The 18083-nt window shown below is 39.8% G+C and overlaps 1 protein-coding gene across 1 annotated transcript in view; it reads left to right on the top strand.

The window, feature by feature from the left end:
- Positions 1 to 17775, top strand: part of CTXND2 (cortexin domain containing 2) — a 41375-nt gene extending 23600 nt beyond the window's left edge. The window contains exon 2 of the mRNA XM_075331002.1: positions 11297 to 17775. Coding sequence (XP_075187117.1) covers positions 11343 to 11507 — 165 coding nt within the window. The 5' untranslated portion in view covers positions 11297 to 11342 and the 3' untranslated portion in view covers positions 11508 to 17775. The remainder of the gene's footprint in view (positions 1 to 11296) is intronic.
- Positions 17776 to 18083: the final 308 nt, after the last annotated feature.

Below are 18083 nucleotides of genomic sequence, written 5' to 3'. Positions count from 1 at the left end.
AATGCTTTGCCAGGCCTTTACAGCCGCAGCCTTCAGGTCTTGCTTGTTTGTGGGTCTTTCCGTCTTAAGTCTGGATTTGAGCAAGTGAAATGCATGCTCAATTGGGTTAAGATCTGGTGATTGACTTGGCCATTGCAGAATGTTCCACTTTTTTGCACTCATGAACTCTTGGGTAGCTTTGGCTGTATGCTTGGGGTCATTGTCCATCTGTACTATGAAGCGCCATCCGATCAACTTTGCGGCATTTGGCTGAATCTGGGCTGAAAGTATATCCCGGTACACTTCAGAATTCATCCGGCTACTCTTGTCTGCTGTTATGTCATCAATAACACAAGTGACCCAGTGCCATTGAAAGCCATGCATGCCCATGCCATCACGTTGCCTCCACCATGTTTTACAGAGGATGTGGTGTGCCTTGGATCATGTGCCGTTCCCTTTCTTCTCCAAACTTTTTTCTTCCCATCATTCTGGTACAGGTTGATCTTTGTCTCATCTGTCCATAGAATACTTTTCCAGAACTGAGCTGGCTTCATGAGGTGTTTTTCAGCAAATTTAACTCTGGCCTGTCTATTTTTGGAATTGATGAATGGTTTGCATCTAGATGTGAACCCTTTGTATTTACTTTCATGGAGTCTTCTCTTTACTGTTGACTTAGAGACAGATACACCGACTTCACTGAGAGTGTTCTGGACTTCAGTTGATGTTGTGAACGGGTTCTTCTTCACCAAAGAAAGTATACGGCGATCATCCACCACTGTTGTCATCCGTGGACGCCCAGGCCTTTTTGAGTTCCCAAGCTCACCAGTCAATTCCTTTTTTTCTCAGAATGTACCCGACTGTTGATTTTGCTACTCCAAGCATGTCTGCTATCTCTCTGATGGATTTTTTTCTTTTTTTTCAGCCTCAGGATGTTCTGCTTCACCTCAATTGAGAGTTCCTTAGACCGCATGTTGTCTGGTCACAGCAACAGCTTCCAAATGCAAAACCACACACCTGTAATCAACCCCAGACCTTTTAACTACTTCATTGATTACAGGTTAACGAGGGAGACGCCTTCAGAGTTAATTGCAGCCCTTAGAGTCCCTTGTCTAATTACTTTTGGTCCCTTGAAAAAGAGGAGGCTATGCATTACAGAGCTATGATTCCTAAACCCTTTCTCCGATTTGGATGTGAAAACTCTCATATTGCAGCTGGGAGTGTGCACTTTCAGCCCATATTATATATATAAGTGTATTTCTGAACATGTTTTTGTAAACAGCTAAAATAACAAAACTTGTGTAACTGTCCAAATATTTCTGGACCTAACTGTATATATATATATACACATGTGTGTGCACTGATCTATTACATCACTCCTACCTATACCGTCCTAAACAGTAGGATTGGACAGTATAGAATAGAACCATCATAGACAATATAAAAATATACATGTCCTCGCTTCTGTCATCCCAGACCAGTCTAATATGTTCTGGAGCTATCTGCGTTTCCATGCTTTTTAACTTGCCAACCAGTCATGCCGTTTCATCAGCTTTCTGCCAGCACTATAGGTTTTAGAACTTCTTTTCCTTCACCTTTCAGTCTTCATTGCTCCTGCAGCTGTATTGTTTTCAGTGGGCAGGACATCCTCATCAGCATTCTGCCAGCACTATAAGTGTTAGAGCTTCTTTCCCCTCACCTTTCAGTCTTAATTACTCCTGCAGCTGTTTTGTTTTCAGTAGGCAGGACATCCTCATCAGCATTCTGCCAGCACTATAGGTGTTAGAACTTCTTTTCCCTCACCTTTCAGTCTTCATTACTCCTGCAGCTGTATTGTTTTCAGTGGGCAGGACATCCTAATCAGCATTCTGCCAGTACTATAGGTGTTAGAGCTTCTTTTCCCTCACCTTTCAGTCTTCATTGCTCCTGCAGCTGTATTGTTTTCAGTGGGCAGGACATCCTAATCAGCATTCTGCCAGTACTATAGGTGTTAGAACTTCTTTTCCCTCACCTTTCAGTCTTCATTGCTCCTGCAGCTGTATTGTTTTCAGTGGGCAGGACATCCTAATCAGCATTCTGCCAGTACTATAGGTGTTAGAGCTTCTTTTCCCTCACCTTTCAGTCTTCATTACTCCTGCAGCTGTATTTTTTTCAGTGGGCAGGACATCCTCATCAGCATTCTGCCAGCACTATAGGTGTTAGAACTTCTTTTCCCTTCACCTTTCAGTCTTCATTACTCCTGCAGCTGTATTGTTTTCAGTGGGCAGGACATCCTCATCAGCATTCTGCCAGCACTATAGGTGTTAGAACTTCTTTTACCTTCACCTCTCAGTCTTCATTACTCCTGCAGCTGTATTGTTTTCAGTGGGCAGAACATCCTTATCAGCATTCTGCCAGCACTATAGGTGTTAGAACTTCTTTTACCTTCACCTCTCAGTCTTCATTACTCCTGCAGCTGTATTGTTTTCAGTGGGCAGAACATCCTCATCAGCATTCTGCCAGTACTATAGGTGTTAGAACTTCTTTTACCTTCACCTCTCAGTCTTCATTACTCCTGCAGCTGTATTGTTTTCAGTGGGCAGGACATCCTCATCAGCATTCTGCCAGCACTATAAGTGTTAGAACTTCTTTTACCTTCACCTCTCAGTCTTCATTACTCCTGCAGCTGTATTGTTTTCAGTGGGCAGGACATCCTCATCAGCATTCTGCCAGCACTATAGGTGTTAGAACTTCTTTTACCTTCACCTCTCAGTCTTCATTACTCCTGCAGCTGTATTGTTTTCAGTGGGCAGAACATCCTCATCAGCATTCTGCCAGCACTATAGGTGCTGGACCTTTCTTTACTTCAATTCACAGCTTTCAGGTGGATTCACAAATGTAATCCACCATACAAAATGATTAGTGACTTGTGTGTACAATATCATTCTGTACAACTGGTTATTTAAGCCATACAGTAATACAAAAGAAGCCATGTTAAAAAAAAATGCCCTTTTTAGTAAATGTCACAGCTAGGGCTGCAGATTTTCAGCAGAATCCTGCACATGGATTTCTGTACTGTATGTTTGCAGCAAGGCCACCTTTTAATAAGATTGGGTAGTCGTGAAGCGTGAAGGTTATTAGAAGGTCACTTGTCACAGTCTGTGCCAGTGAAGGTTATTCATTTGATTGCTGCCTCATTTATCTAAGCAGACATGAGACCTTAGGAGCTCAGCTGAGAACTGCCTTAATAAGCGGAGCGTGCTGTACGGTAAAATATCATGCCATACAGGGTAATTTATATATAAGAAACCATGTGTCTGCAATTAATTGCATTTGCAACTGTTTTTTACCTGTTTTAGAGGGTTTTTCTCATTTTCATAAGTGGCTATTTTCGGATAGTGCTTGTAAAAACAAACACTTTTGCAATTTATAGTGTGTCAACATTTTCAGTCGTTCTTGAGATATTAACACTTTTCTTTTGTTTACATCTCGTTGTCTAGGTGACCGACCACCACTATACTCTCGCAATAGTGGACGAAGATGACCATTGTTTACAAACTCTATTCTATTGAACTTGTATCACTGCTTTCAAGTTGGAGGACGATTCTTACCTCCTAATCTTGGTTGATTTCCGTGCAGTGTTTACAAGCTAGGGAGCAGTGGTGGTCGGTCTCCTAGGCGACATGCAGTAAACAAAAGTGGTCATATCTTAAGAACGGCTGCAAATTTTAATAAACAGTAAACTGCAAAAGTGTCTGTTTTTACAAGCATTATTCAAAAATAGCTATCAATTAAAATATTGAAAATACCCTTTAAGTAAGTTTTTGTAACCATTTGCAGCTATTTTAAAGCCTATATTCCACTAATTCGGCTGTTTTTTTCCCCCTCTGTTCACTATTGTGAGGGTGTGGTTTTTTTACCCATATATTTGTTAGCTATTCACTATTTTAAAAACTTAAAACCCATAAACCCATTCTTGCAACTTTTTGTTCTGAAAAGGCACAAAAAAGGTGGAAACACAAAAATGTAAAGCGTTTTTTATTTTGAGCAAAATTCATGAACCCACATGCAACATTCTGAAGAATTTGTTATAGCCCCATTTTGAAAAATGTACCATATAATGTACTGAAAAACAGGAAATAATTTCCTTTTGAGGTGAAATGGTGGAAAAAAAAGCAATTTTTCAGTTGTTTATAATTTTTGTTTTTATGCCTTCATCTAATATAGAAAGCTGAGTGTATGTATGTGTGCATGTATGTATTTGTATGTGTGTGTGTGTGTGTGTGTATGTATGTGTGTATATATGTATGTATGTATGAATGTGTGTGTGTGTATGTATATGTGTGTATTGTGTATGTATATGTGTGTATGTATATGTGTATGCATGTGTGTGTATGTGTATGTATGTATGTACAGTCCCTGACAGAAGTTCTGTCGCTTATCCACGTTATGGAAATAAAAGCTTATAACCTGACTTTAAATTCATCCATTGGTTTTATAAATTACTCTTTTGAAAGCTGAATCCCTCCCAAATTTGGTTTCGGTTATGAAAATAAAGTTGCTGCAAAGCTGAAATATTGATCATTTAATGAACACAGAAAGGTCAGGTTTTGGCAAGACAAATGTTTTGTCGCCTTGTCATATAATGCACCCAATCCTAGTTTACATCCTCACCTGTGCTCACTAAATGATCGTTAATTAGTGGGTGTGTATAAAAAGAAGCCCAGCACCCCAGACCTTCACTTGAACTGCAACTTGACCTCTGACAACATGCCAAAAATCCACCCTGTGACCAAAGTCTTGATTATCAAGAGGCTGAAGACCAGATCCACTGCAGAGGTGACTGGCACCTTTAATGTGTCTCAGCATCAAGTACAAAGAATTAAAAAAAGATTTGAAGAGACTGGAGATTTTTTTGAAAAGCCCAGGTCCATCAGACCCCGCAAAACAACTGCTCAGGAGGAAGGTTTGTTGGTTAGAAAATCCAAAGCCAACCCCTCTTCCACTGCAGCAGAGCTCCAACAGGCCTGGTCACCTCAAGTCTGTAGGATTCTGTCTCGAAATGGCCTCCATGGTCGAATCAGTGCCCAGAAGCCATCACTAGACAAAAGGTAATTAAAGGTCCCACAGCCTGCTGAACAGATGGACGCTGGAAAAGTGGCAGGAGATAGATTTCTCTGATGAATCTTCAGTTGAATTACACCACAGCCGCTGCAAATACTGCAGAAGACCTACTGGAGCCCGTATGGATCCAGAAAACAGTTAAGTTTGGTGGTGGAAAGATCATGGTCTGGGATTACATTCAGTATGGGGGTGTGCAAAACATTTTTAAGGTGGAAGGCAATATCAATAGCCTAAAATATCAAAAAGTATTAGCTACCTCTTACATTCCCAATCATAAAAGGGGTCACATTCTGCAGCAGGATGGTGCTCCATCTCACACATCCATCTCTACTACAAAGTTCCTCCTGGCAAAGAAGATCAAGGTGCTCAAGGACTGGCCAGCCCAGTCACCAGACATGAACATCATTGAGCAGATGAAAGAGGAAGCTTGGAAGACAAAACCAAAGAATCTAGATGAACTCTGGGAGGCAAGCAAGATGCATTCTTTGCTATTCCTGATGAATTCATCAATAAATTGTATGAATCATTGTTAAACCGCATGGATGACATCTTTCAAGCTCATGGAGGTCACACAAAATATTAAATATGGCTCTAATAGCACCACAACTTCATTCACCAATGTTATGCAACATATCTTTGTATTAGAAGGTAATTATTTGTTTGAATTTCACATTACTTTCTGTGGGCGACAACTTATGTCTTGCCAAAATCTGACTTCTCTGTGTTCATTAAATGATTAATATTTCAGCTTTACAGCAACTTTATTTTCATAACCTAAACCAAATTTAGGAGGGTTTCAACTTTGAAGAGTAATTTATAAAACCAATGGATGACTTTAAAGTCAGGTTATAAGCTTTTATGTCATGATTGACTCCTGGCTCAGCTGGAGCTGAGCCTTTTTTTTAGTTTCACTTCTGATGCAGGTCACGTTAAGGGTTAATCCTTCCTGCCTCGTTCTGGAGGTCAGGCTGCTTTATTAGGGCACTGTGTCTCTTGGACTTCGCCAGTGATACTTCTGGCTCTGCTGTGTTCTGCTCTTGAGTGACCTGTTGTCTGCCCTGCCCCCTCCTGACCTCCGTGTTCACCTGACCTGGTAACCTCCTCTGTTGTCTGTTTCCATCAGTGTCTCTCCCGCTGTCTCCCTGTTCGTTCCTTATCTGTTTACCTTTATTCTGTCTTGTCTTCCCACTCCCCCTCGCTTCTAGGCTCTGATTTCCTGGCTACTGACTATTTGTTTCCCTCTGACTACGTTTAGACTTTGCCCTTGTGTACTTACAAGACCTCATGTTGTGACACGGCTTTCTGACGATTCTACTGCCATCTGGTGGGCTTGACTAGTATTACCTCTGCTAGGGAATTCCCTGCTCATACGTTTCCTTCACGTTTACGCCCCCTAGTGGTTTACCAGCTAACTACCTTCTCAGATAGTTTCAGGAATCCTCTCAGTCCCACATTACTGCGCTGTACTGCTATTGTACATCTTAGAGTACAGCGTGACATTTTATTTACATAACATTGATAAGCGACAGAACGTCTGTCAGGGACTGTATGTATGTGTGTGTATGTCCGCTAAAGGAATCTGCACCGTCACATTTATAATTACAAAATTTTGCACAGACGCCTCATGTGACTCAGTGAACGTCATAGACTGTGTTTTGAGGGAAAAATTTAACCCCGCGCTTTACAATTATGCGTCAATAAACCTGCTTACATTGAAGTCAATGGAGTTGGGAGCTACAGGTCATTAATAGGAGCCGTGATTGGTGCTATAGACAACGAAGGACATTCTTAGAAGCTTCTGTGTGAGGTAATATGATATCGGTATAAACAGACACATACAGAGACAGAGACAGAGGGAGAGTGGCAGAAAGAGACAGACAGGGCGACAGTCAGAGAGGGTGAGAGAAAGAGAGGGAGAAAGGGAGAGTGGGAGAGACAGAGAGACACTTACTATCCCGGGCAATGCCGGGTGCTACAGCTAGTAGTGCTATAAATATGATCTGTGAATATGAATACTTCAGGTAAGTAGAATTACAAATTTCAAATTTGTATAGCTTTTTATATATATATTTTATTTATATATATATATATATATATATATATATATATATATATATATATATATATATATATATATATATATATATATATATATATATATATATATATATATATATATATATATATACAGTGCCTACAAGTAGTATTCAACCCCCTGCAGATTTAGCAGGTTTACACATTCGGAATTAACTTGGCATTGTGACATTTGGACTGTAGATCAGCCTGGAAGTGTGAAATGCAGCAAAAAAGAATGTTATTTCTTTTTATTTATTTTTTTTAAATTGTGAAAAGTTTATTCAGAGGGTCATTTATTATTCAACCCCTCAAACCACAAGATTTCTTTTTGGTTCCCCTAAAGTATTAAGAAGTATTTCAGGCACAAAGAACAATGAGCTTCACATGTTTGGATTAATTATCTCTTTTTCCAGCCTTTTCTGACTAATTAAGACCCTCCCCAAACTTGTGAACAGCACTCATACTTGGTCAACATGGGAAAGACAAAGGAGCATTCCAAGGCCATCAGAGACAAGATCGTGGAGGGTCACAAGGCTGGCAAGGGGTACAAAACCCTTTCCAAAGAGTTGGGCCTACCTGTCTCCACTGTTGGGAGCATCATCCGGAAGTGGAAGGCTTATGGAACTACTGTTAGCCTTCCACGGCCTGGACAGCCTTTGAAAGTTTCCACCCGTGCCGAGGCCAGGCTTGTCCGAAGAGTCAAGGCTAACCCAAGGACAACAAGGAAGGAGCTCCGGGAAGATCTCATGGCAGTGGGGATATTGGCTTCAGTCAATACCATAAGTAACGTACTCCACCGCAATGGTCTCCGTTCCAGACGAGCCCGTAAGGTACCTTTACTTTCAAAGCGTCATGTCAAGGCTCGTCTACAGTTTGCTCATGATCACTTGGAGGACTCTGAGACAGACTGGTTCAAGGTTCTCTGGTCTGATGAGACCAAGATCGAGATCTTTGGTGCCAACCACACACGTGACGTTTGGAGACTGGATGGCACTGCATACGACCCCAAGAATACCATCCCTACAGTCAAGCATGGTGGTGGCAGCATCATGCTGTGGGGCTGTTTCTCAGCCAAGGGGCCTGGCCATCTGGTCCGCATCCATGGGAAGATGGATAGCATGGCCTACCTGGAGATTTTGGCCAAGAACCTCCGCTCCTCCATCAAGGATCTTAAGATGGGTCATCATTTCATCTTCCAACAAGACAACGACCCAAAGCACACAGCCAAGAAAACCAAGGCCTGGTTCAAGAGGGAAAAAATCAAGGTGTTGCAGTGGCCTAGTCAGTCTCCTGACCTTAACCCAATTGAAAACTTGTGGAAGGAGCTCAAGATTAAAGTCCACATGAGACACCCAAAGAACCTAGATAACTTGGAGAAGATCTGCATGGAGGAGTGGGCCAAGATAACTCCAGAGACCTGTGCCGGCCTGATCAGGTCTTATAAAAGACGATTATTAGCTGTAATTGCAAACAAGGGTTATTCCACAAAATATTAAACCTAGGGGTTGAATAATAATTGACCCACACTTTTATGTTGAAAATTTATTAAAATTTAACTGAGCAACATAACTTGTTGGTTTGTAAGATTTATGCATCTGTTAATAAATCCTGCTCTTGTTTGAAGGCTCTAACTTATTTGCATCTTATCAAACCTGCTAAATCTGCAGGGGGTTGAATACTACTTGTAGGCACTGTATATATATATATATATATATATATATATATATATATATATATATATATTAGTAGTTTTCCAAAAAAAAAGATCCACGAGTTTTTTAGTTTCACTTCAATGGAGCTATTTGAAGGTTTGTTTACATGTAGAACTGAGGTTTTTGTTGGTAGCATTTAGGGGTACATAAGACATTTTCATACCTTTTTTTTTCCCGCTTTATAGGGGGAATAGCAGTGGCTGAAAAACAGAAATTCTGGCATTTTTATTTTGCATTTCTTTATGGACTGTAATTTCAATGTCGTAACTAGATTCCAATGAGCTACGATACAAGATTTGGACCTGGGCCTCCCCCTCCTCTCATATTGGTCAGATGTATGAACCCTTGTAGCATTTTAAATTCTATAAAGACATAAGTGCTGCCCCCTCTCTCCCCTCATTATGTAGTAATGTCCCCCATCCTGTACTAATGACCCCCATCCTGGGCCCCTTCCAGGTATATATGTCCCCCATCCTTGGAACATTCTGGTATATTGTCACAATGACTATGGGATAGCGGGGAACCGGGGCTTCTAAGCTGTCCCTCAACCTAGGGTGCCCTATGCTATCCCTAATCTCTGGGATACTCCTGATGGTGGAGATGCCTGAGTCTCCTTCCTGTCCTTGCTCCTGACCACTCCTGATCTGTTTTCACGTCTCTCTCCCCCCCCAGGGAGGGGCGGGACAAGAGTGTGATGAAACTCACAGATACAGACAGACCAGGAGAATTCTGTGACACGGCATGGACACATAAAGGTTAAGACAATAAATGATTCAGAAGGAAAAACAAGAGCAGGAAGGAAACTACAAAACAACAGGGGTGAACTTTGCTACTTCAACAAGCAATAAGTACAAGTATCTCCAGAAACTCTGGGACACTTCACAGACTAACAAAGAAAAACTGTAGCTTGCATGGGTGGAAGGATTCAAGAAGCACAAATAGGAGGGGAGCAGATGTGATAGGCCTCCCAACAACATGTGATCAAAGTGTCAGGCAGACCAGCAGAAATTAACTCTTGCTAACCTACCTGTGAATCAGCACACAGCAGGTCAACACTCGTGTCTGCATGTGTTGATCCCAGATACCAGAAAAACCCTTGGGTGGAGTGTCAGAATCTGCAATCTGAACAGAGCTCAACACTGCCATGACAGTCAGTGACGTTTGTGCAAACCTTCATGTGACATATATATATATATATATATATATGTCCCCATACTAGCATACATGTCTCCCATCCTGGTGTGTCACCTATCCTGGGCCCCTTCCGGGTATACATGTCCCCAATCCTGGTATATATATCTGTCCCCCATCCTGATATATATCCCCCATCCTGGTATATATGTCCTCCATTCTGCCACTATTCTCGAACACATTAAAAAAATACAAAAAAAACCCACATTCTACTCACCTCCCTCCACTCCCACGTTACGTGGTATCCTCTTATGTAGTCGACACAGAGAACGGCAGCTGACATCGGTGTGCCTGCTATGGCGACGCATTATGTCAATGCCATGTGATGCTAATGCCTAGTACGCTGCCGTCAGCTGCCATCCTCTGATTGGCTGGTGGCGTGTATCGTGGTGCAGAGATCCGGCGGGTCTCTGTGCCACAGTAAACATCCAACTGATTGGAGCAATAGGGTTGGCAGGCCCCCTCCAGCACGGTCATGCTGTCCGTTACGCCCCTGTCTACCGTGTGGCTTTACATATTTTATATTTAGACACATCAGACTTTTTACGGACTCGAAGATAACAAATATGTTTTTTTTTTAATTTAGTTAAATTTCAATTGAGAAAATGGGGAATGAATTAAACTTTTATATGTTATTTTATTTATTTTTTTTACTTTTTCTTATTAACTTTCATCATACTTTTTACTTCCCTTGGGAACTTGAATCTGCGATCCTATCCATGGGATAGGGATGAATTGCTGATCTCTAGTAGTTGTCCAAGCTGTTGGACCACCAGAAATCTTGAGAATAGGTCTCCAGAACCCCTAGAACTCCAGAGCCCCTAGATGGTTGTGCATGTCCACCTCTACTCCATAGAAGATGGGTTTCTACAGAGCCCATTCCTCGGGGGGCCCAGGACCAAGTTCTCAGGATTAAAAAAATTAGCAAATCAGTTTTCCCCCTGTTGGGACACCTACTAATTACCTGTGTCCTACAGTAAAATTGGACAGAAAGTATTTAATTCCCAAACAGTGCCTCCATAGGAGAAATAAAGTATTACATGGTACTCATTGAAATGAATGGACAGATTCGTTGGGTTATCCATAGACAATAAGATGCTCTTCAGTTAAATTATGGGGTCCTGAGTGAGGGGATACCCTCTAGCAACAGAATGTCCTATAAGGGTTTTTGAATATGGGGTCAAGACACATCATCAATGCCGAATGGCTCTCTCAATCATTTTTTTTTCTCTTTGTAGGTCTTCTCCCCTTTAAGCAGATGATAAGAAGACAAAGGCCCATAAGATGGATGATCCCACCTTACTACCCCTCGTGGATGTGGATAAAGGATTTGCCATTGCCTTGTTCTTGCTCCTCTGTGTCTTCCTGGCCATGATGATCGTCCGTTGTGCCAGGCTTATAATGGATCCCTACAAGGACATCCCAAACTCAATGTGGGAGGATCAGTAGGACGTTATGGTGAAGCACAATAGTAGTCTTGGTGGGGACATTCTTCTTGATGAACCTTGTCCTGCTGCTTCTCGGACCTGGAAAGCTGAAGGCAACTGAATTAATAGCTGTCAGGAGGAACAATGTATTACAAGTCATCACCTAAATCACTGCCCTTAGAACGAGAAACTGAACTTCCAGTTCAGCATTGACTCGACATCTCGTTACTCCTTTTAATTTCATTAGCCAAACGGGATGGTTTCCAGCACTAATTTGTTTTAATCCATCTTCGATGGATTTGTAGCTTCCGTAAGGCACTTAATGAAATACACAAGGCCGGCGTTACAGCCAACTTCATACATCCCAAGAGCCAAAATAATTCACTACTCAGTGATAGACGCTCTTAAGTATCATCAAGTCTAAAGGTCTTTGGAGATCCATAATTCTTGGCGGAGCTAATTATTTCACCCAAGTATTAAAGGGTACTATACTAGTAATAAGTTAGGACCAGTCTCCACTCCTCCAATAAGTTAGGACCAGTCTCCACTCCTCCAACATCCTACGTATGTGGGTATTGGAATGCTTAGGTTTTGGATTATTGGCCTCCTGCCATCATCCTGACTTTTGAGGGACACTTTGATGTTCCTCAAGACTTCCCTTTATACACACTTAAAGGAATAAGCCACTGCCAAATTATCTTTTGTGTCTTCAACAACTGCCTTTTTTGGGTGAGACAAAAACCCCATGCACATTAGGAACTTACATCTAATATACGTAGGCACTTTAAACCATCTTGAAATATGTTCTATCAAGGAAATTAGAGTGTTAGATGTTACATGTCTGGAAGGTGCTCATCACTATTCTCCTTCAAAAAAATAACACAGCTGATTGATGGAGCTAAATGAACATCTTAAGGGAGTAGATGGAGAAGATTAGCTTAAAGAGAAGTCTCAGCTACTAGCTAAAATGTATTACATGGTCACCTTGGTTTATAACATTTTTTGGAGTGACTCATGAGAAGTGAGACGTTGCCTCTTGTGTACCTCATTGGGTTGTGTACAAGGTGGTCATCCTGCTGGCTTACATATGACTTTACATTATATAATTGCATGGGGAATTTTAGAAAAACATTTTGGAGAAACAAAATAATATTTTTTTTATTATTTATTAACTCTATATTCATCTATTTTTTATAATAATTAATTGACGAGAGACCTAGAGGGTCTTAGTTGGCCAAGGAGTTTACAGATGTAGTAGATTTACATTTCGTTATTCACTTACACTAAATTTTCCTAATCTACCGTAACTCCCTGGACTTAAACCCCACCTCCAAACCCTGTCAGTCCTGACCCTGAGGAGCAAGACAAAAATAAATTTATTTTCCAAGTTAGATTACAACCACGAGTAACGAGCCAAAAAAAAACCAGAGCAAAGTTAGATTTCCTGTCTTAAATTATAATTAATTCCAGTTTTTCCTCAAATGTTGTGATAGAGATCATCTGGTTTGAATATAAGGTCTAGAGACTTCCCAGAAAATATGGAATTTTTACTTTCTTACTTCACTTTCATGTGTTTATTTTTTCTCTAAAATTCTCATTTGCCGGTTTCTGAGCAAAAGGTGTTTATATTTGAATTAATTTAAGAAATTCTATGGACTAAATCCCACCTCCTAACCCTCCTTGTCACGCCCACGAGGAACAAGAGAGAAAATAATTACCCAAGTTGGATATCTATTCTTATATTATTATTTAAAGCCAATTTCTTTATACAGGTGGAAAGGGAAATATTGCCTTGATTTAATCCAATGTCTCCAGGCTCCCAAAAAATTCCATATATTTATTATACTTCTTTGCTTCTTGTTTTTTAATTAGAAGTCATGACTAGTAGGAAGATGTGAGAGATTTTGGTTACTTCATCTAATTCTCTGGACTTAAACCCCAATTCCGAACCCTCCCTTTACCCACCCTGAGGAAGAATGCAGAAACAAATCCATTACCCAAGTTAATTTTCCCTTCTTAAATTATATTTAATGACAATTTCTCTATAGAGATGTAGAAATAAATTATCTGGATTGAATCCAATATTTCCAGAACTCCAAGACACTAGATTCAGATTTCTTCACCTAACTCTCTGTACTTAAACCCCATCTCTTAACTTTCCCAGTCCCGCCCACGAGGAACAAGGCAGATTAATTATCTAAGTTAGATCTCCCCACTTAAAATTATTAACTAACTGCAATTGTTTTCTATATGGGGATCAAAGAAATTGTCTGAATTTAATCCATTGTCCCTAGACTTCCCAGAAACTATTTTGATTACTCCACCTAACTATCTGGACTCAAACCCCACCACCTAACTCTCCAAGTTCTTCCCATGAGGAAAAAGGCATTAAGAAAATCATTACCCCAAATATATTTTCTTATTTAAAGGCCCATTTCTCTCTAGAGAAGGAGAAATACAATATCTGGATGGAATCCAGTGACTCCATATTTTCCAGAAACTAGTTTAAGAATACTTCACCTAACTCTCTCGACTTAAATTCTCAAAATCCCACCCACAAGGAACAAAGCAAAAATAATTAAATTACCTACTTAAAGGATTAACCAAAACCAATTTATTTCTAGTGAGGGAGAAATAAATTGTCTGGATTGATTCCAGTGTCTTCAGACTTCCCATAAACTAGATATCGAGTACTTCACAACTATGTGAACTCAAACCCCACCTCCTAACTCTCCCAGTCCTTCCCACAAGGAACAAGGGATTAAGAAATTAATTACTCAAACTATATTTTCTTACTTAAAACCAATTTCTCTCGTGGAGAAAGAAATTGTCTGGATTGAATTAAATGTCTACAGATTTTCCAGAAACTAGTTTCTAAATACATCATCTAACTCTCTGACTTACACCCTCATAGTCCTCCCCACAAGGTACAAGGCAGAAAGAAATGAATTACTCTAGTTAGATTTCCTTACTTAAATTATAAACTAAATCCAATTTATTTCCACAATCGTAAAACAAAATGGTCTGGCCTGAATTAAATGTCTGCAGACTTCACAGAAAAAAAAAAAAGATATTAATTACTTTACCTAACTCTCTGGGTTCAGTCCTCACCTCCTAACTCTCCAAGTTCATCCCATGAGGAATAAGACAAGAAAATCATTACTCAAATTATATTTTCTTACTTAAAGCCAATTTGTCTTGATAGATGAATAATTTGTATTGATTAAATGCAACATCTCTAGATGTTCCTAAAACTAAATTTTGATTACTTCGCCTTGACTTAAACCCCACCTGCTATCTTTTTCAATCCTTCCTTAGAGGATGTAACTAAACCCAATTTCTCTCGAAACAGAGAGAAATTGCATTGAATCAAATCTCTCTAGACTTCCCAGAAAAATAGATTTTGATTACGTCACCTATCTATGCTCCAACCCCACGTTTTAACTCTCTGTGTCCCTCCCATGAGGAACAATGCATTAAAAAATTCTTATATATATTATATATATTTTCCTATTTAAAGCCAATTTCTCTTGAGAGTTGAAGAAATTGTCTGGATTTAATCCAATGTATCTAGACTTCCCAGAAATTAAATTTTCATTACTTCACCTTGACTTTATCCCAACCTCCTAACTATTCCAGTCCTTCCCACAAGGAGCTAACTAAAACCAGTTTCTCTTCAAGGGTACAGAAAAAAAATTGTCTTAATTGAATCCAATGTCTCTAGATGTCCCAGAAATTAGATTTTGATTACTTCACCTTGACTTTTACCCCACCACCTAACTCTTACAATCCTACCCACGAGGAACTAACAAAACCATTTTCTCTCGAAAGGTAGAGATCGAAATTGGGTTGAATCCAACGTCTCTAGATTTCCCAGAAATATAGATTTTGATTACGTCATCTAACTACCTTGACTTAAAACCCCCCACCTCGTAACTTTCCAGTCCTTTCCATAAGGAACAAAGCATTAAGAAATTAATTCTCCAAATTGTATTTTCTTACTTAAAGATGGTTTCTCTAATGAGGTGAAGAAATTGGATTCAATCCAATGTTTCTAGACTTATCAGAAACTAAATTTTGATTTTTTTTTTCACCTTGACTTAAACCCCACCTCCAACATCTCTAGATGTTCCTAAAACTAGATTTTGATTGCTTTGCCTTGACTTAAACCCCACCTCCTATCTTTTCCAATCCTTCCTAAGAGGATGTAACTGAACCCAATTTATCTCGAAAGATAGAGACAGAAATTGCATTGAATCCAATGTCTCTAGACTTCCCAGAAAATTAAATTTTGATTACGTCACCTATCTATACTCAAACCCCACCTTTTTAACTCTCCCTGTCCTTCCCATGAGGAACAATGTATTAAGAAATTCAATATCTAAATTATATTTTCTTACTTAAAGCCAATTTCTCTTGAGAGTTGAAGACATTGTCTGGATTTAATCCAATATCTCTAGACTTCCCAGAAATTAGAGTTTGATTACTTCACCTTGACTTATACACCACCTCTTAACTCTTCCAATCCTTCCCACAAGGAACTAACAAAGCCATGTTCTCTCAAAAGGTAGAGAAAGAAATTCGGTTGAATCTAACATCTCTAGATATCCCAGAAAAAAAAATTTGATTACGTCACCTAACTACATAGACTTAAACCCCACCTTGTAACTCTCTCCTTCTTTCGAGGAAAAAAGCATTAAGAAATTAATTCTCCAAACTATATTTTCTTAAGTATAGCCAGTTTCCCTAGAGTGGTGAAGAAATTGGATTTAACCAATGTTTCTATACTTATCGGAACTAGAGTTTGATTTTTTTTTTCACCTTGACTCAAACCCCACCTTGTAACTCTTCCAGTCCTTCCCACGAGGAACAAAGCATTAAGACATTAATTCTCCAAATTGTATTTTCTTACTTAAAGCCAGTTTCTCTAGAGAGGTGAAGAAATTGGATTTAACCAATGTTTCTATACTTATCAGAAACTAGAGATTGTTTTTTTTTCCACCTTGACTCAAACCCCACCTCTTAACTCTCTCGGTCCTTCCCATGAGGAACTAACTAAAGCCAATTTATGTCGAGAGGTAAAGAAAAAAATTGTCTGGATTGAAACCAATATCTCCAGACTTCTCAGCAATTCCATAAATTTATTTTACTTATTTGCTCCTCAGTTGTAGGATCAGATGTCTGGGGTCTTACAAAGAGATATTAGATTTTGGTCAGTTAGATTTCTTCCAATACTGGACCTATAATGCCGTGTTGGTGACAACATAGCGGCATCCTAAAAGTATTAAGTTAGAAATGTTTCCAACCTCCTTGTGTTAATTAGTGGTTTTAATTGCCAAACACTGCTTGAAATCTCCATCCACATGTGATGGCTCACTTGATATATGGTCCAAAATAATAGGGTTCAGTATGTCCAACGTCAGATGACCAAGATGAGGTCCTGTTCCAAGATATGGACAGCTTATTTCATAGCGCGATCTAGATATAGCACAAGTTTCAGTACTGATGTCAACAAATCGACGTCCAAGACAATGAAGGCACATAATGGACTTACAGTGATATGTCAATGCTATCCTAATCATTGTGGTCAAACGTTACAAAGTGACAATTTTTACAAATATACAGTAGGCACAACAGTGTCAAGAGCACAAAATGAAAAGCAGCACCGAAAACACCAATGTGCATTCAACTACTATTCTGTAAGAGGTATTTAGAGTGAACCCCAATTTTCATATATATTTATTTTTTTTATTTTACAAAATATCTATTCTTATTGTAACTAGATGAAACTATAACATTAAATAATAAAAAAATAAGAAATATAATTGTTGGTGCCATGGACTCATATAACCACTTGTAAATGTCACGGGTGACAGACAGTCCTGTGGTTTCTGGCAATGGAAGGTCACAGCGTTTTCTGTCAGTATTCATTGTATCATGTAGCTTTCCTGCTGGATTTTCATCTCTTCCCCTTTAGGACCCAGCGGAGATCTCCTTCCATCCAGCTGCTGATGATCAGTGTTCACCTAGTGCTTAAACACTCCCTTCTTCCCTGGACTGGTGCTGGTGATATTATTCAATTCATTAAAGCTCTGGTTGCAAGCAGGTGGCTTGTACTCCTCTGTGGTATCATTGCTGAAACTTTCCTGAACTCCTGCTTGAGTCATCTGTGGATAAGTAGTTCATGCATTTTCCCTCTTTGTGTCCTCCTTGTGTCTTCTTTAGTGTTCAGTGGGTTGATGAAGAGCTTATCCCACCCGTTCCCTATTTAAGGTCCAGCACTAGGAATACCTAGGGTCAGGTATCCGGCTCGGCACATAGGAACCTATCTAGGGTGGTGAGGTACCCCAGGGACCAGCTGTAGGTTTGGTCATGGGTCACCATCTCCCCTTCCCTAGACACAGGGTTTCCCTTTCGCCGTTTGCTTGGTACTTCCCCGTACCTAGCGTGACAGTAAAGCTCTGCTCAAAGCGAGGTATTCTTTGTGTTTGGACCATGGATGCAGGATGTATCTTTAGCAGTGTCCTTACCATCAAGAACACCCATAAAGTAACTGGCGGACCAGTGCAAGACCCCCTCATCTTAAACATGCACTAAG

Source organism: Anomaloglossus baeobatrachus, chromosome 12 (genome assembly GCF_048569485.1).
Source record: "Anomaloglossus baeobatrachus isolate aAnoBae1 chromosome 12, aAnoBae1.hap1, whole genome shotgun sequence".
NCBI classification, from domain to species: Eukaryota; Metazoa; Chordata; class Amphibia; order Anura; family Aromobatidae; genus Anomaloglossus; species Anomaloglossus baeobatrachus.
Note: the sequence above shows the minus strand (reverse complement) of the source record. Positions and strands in the feature narration are given on the sequence as shown.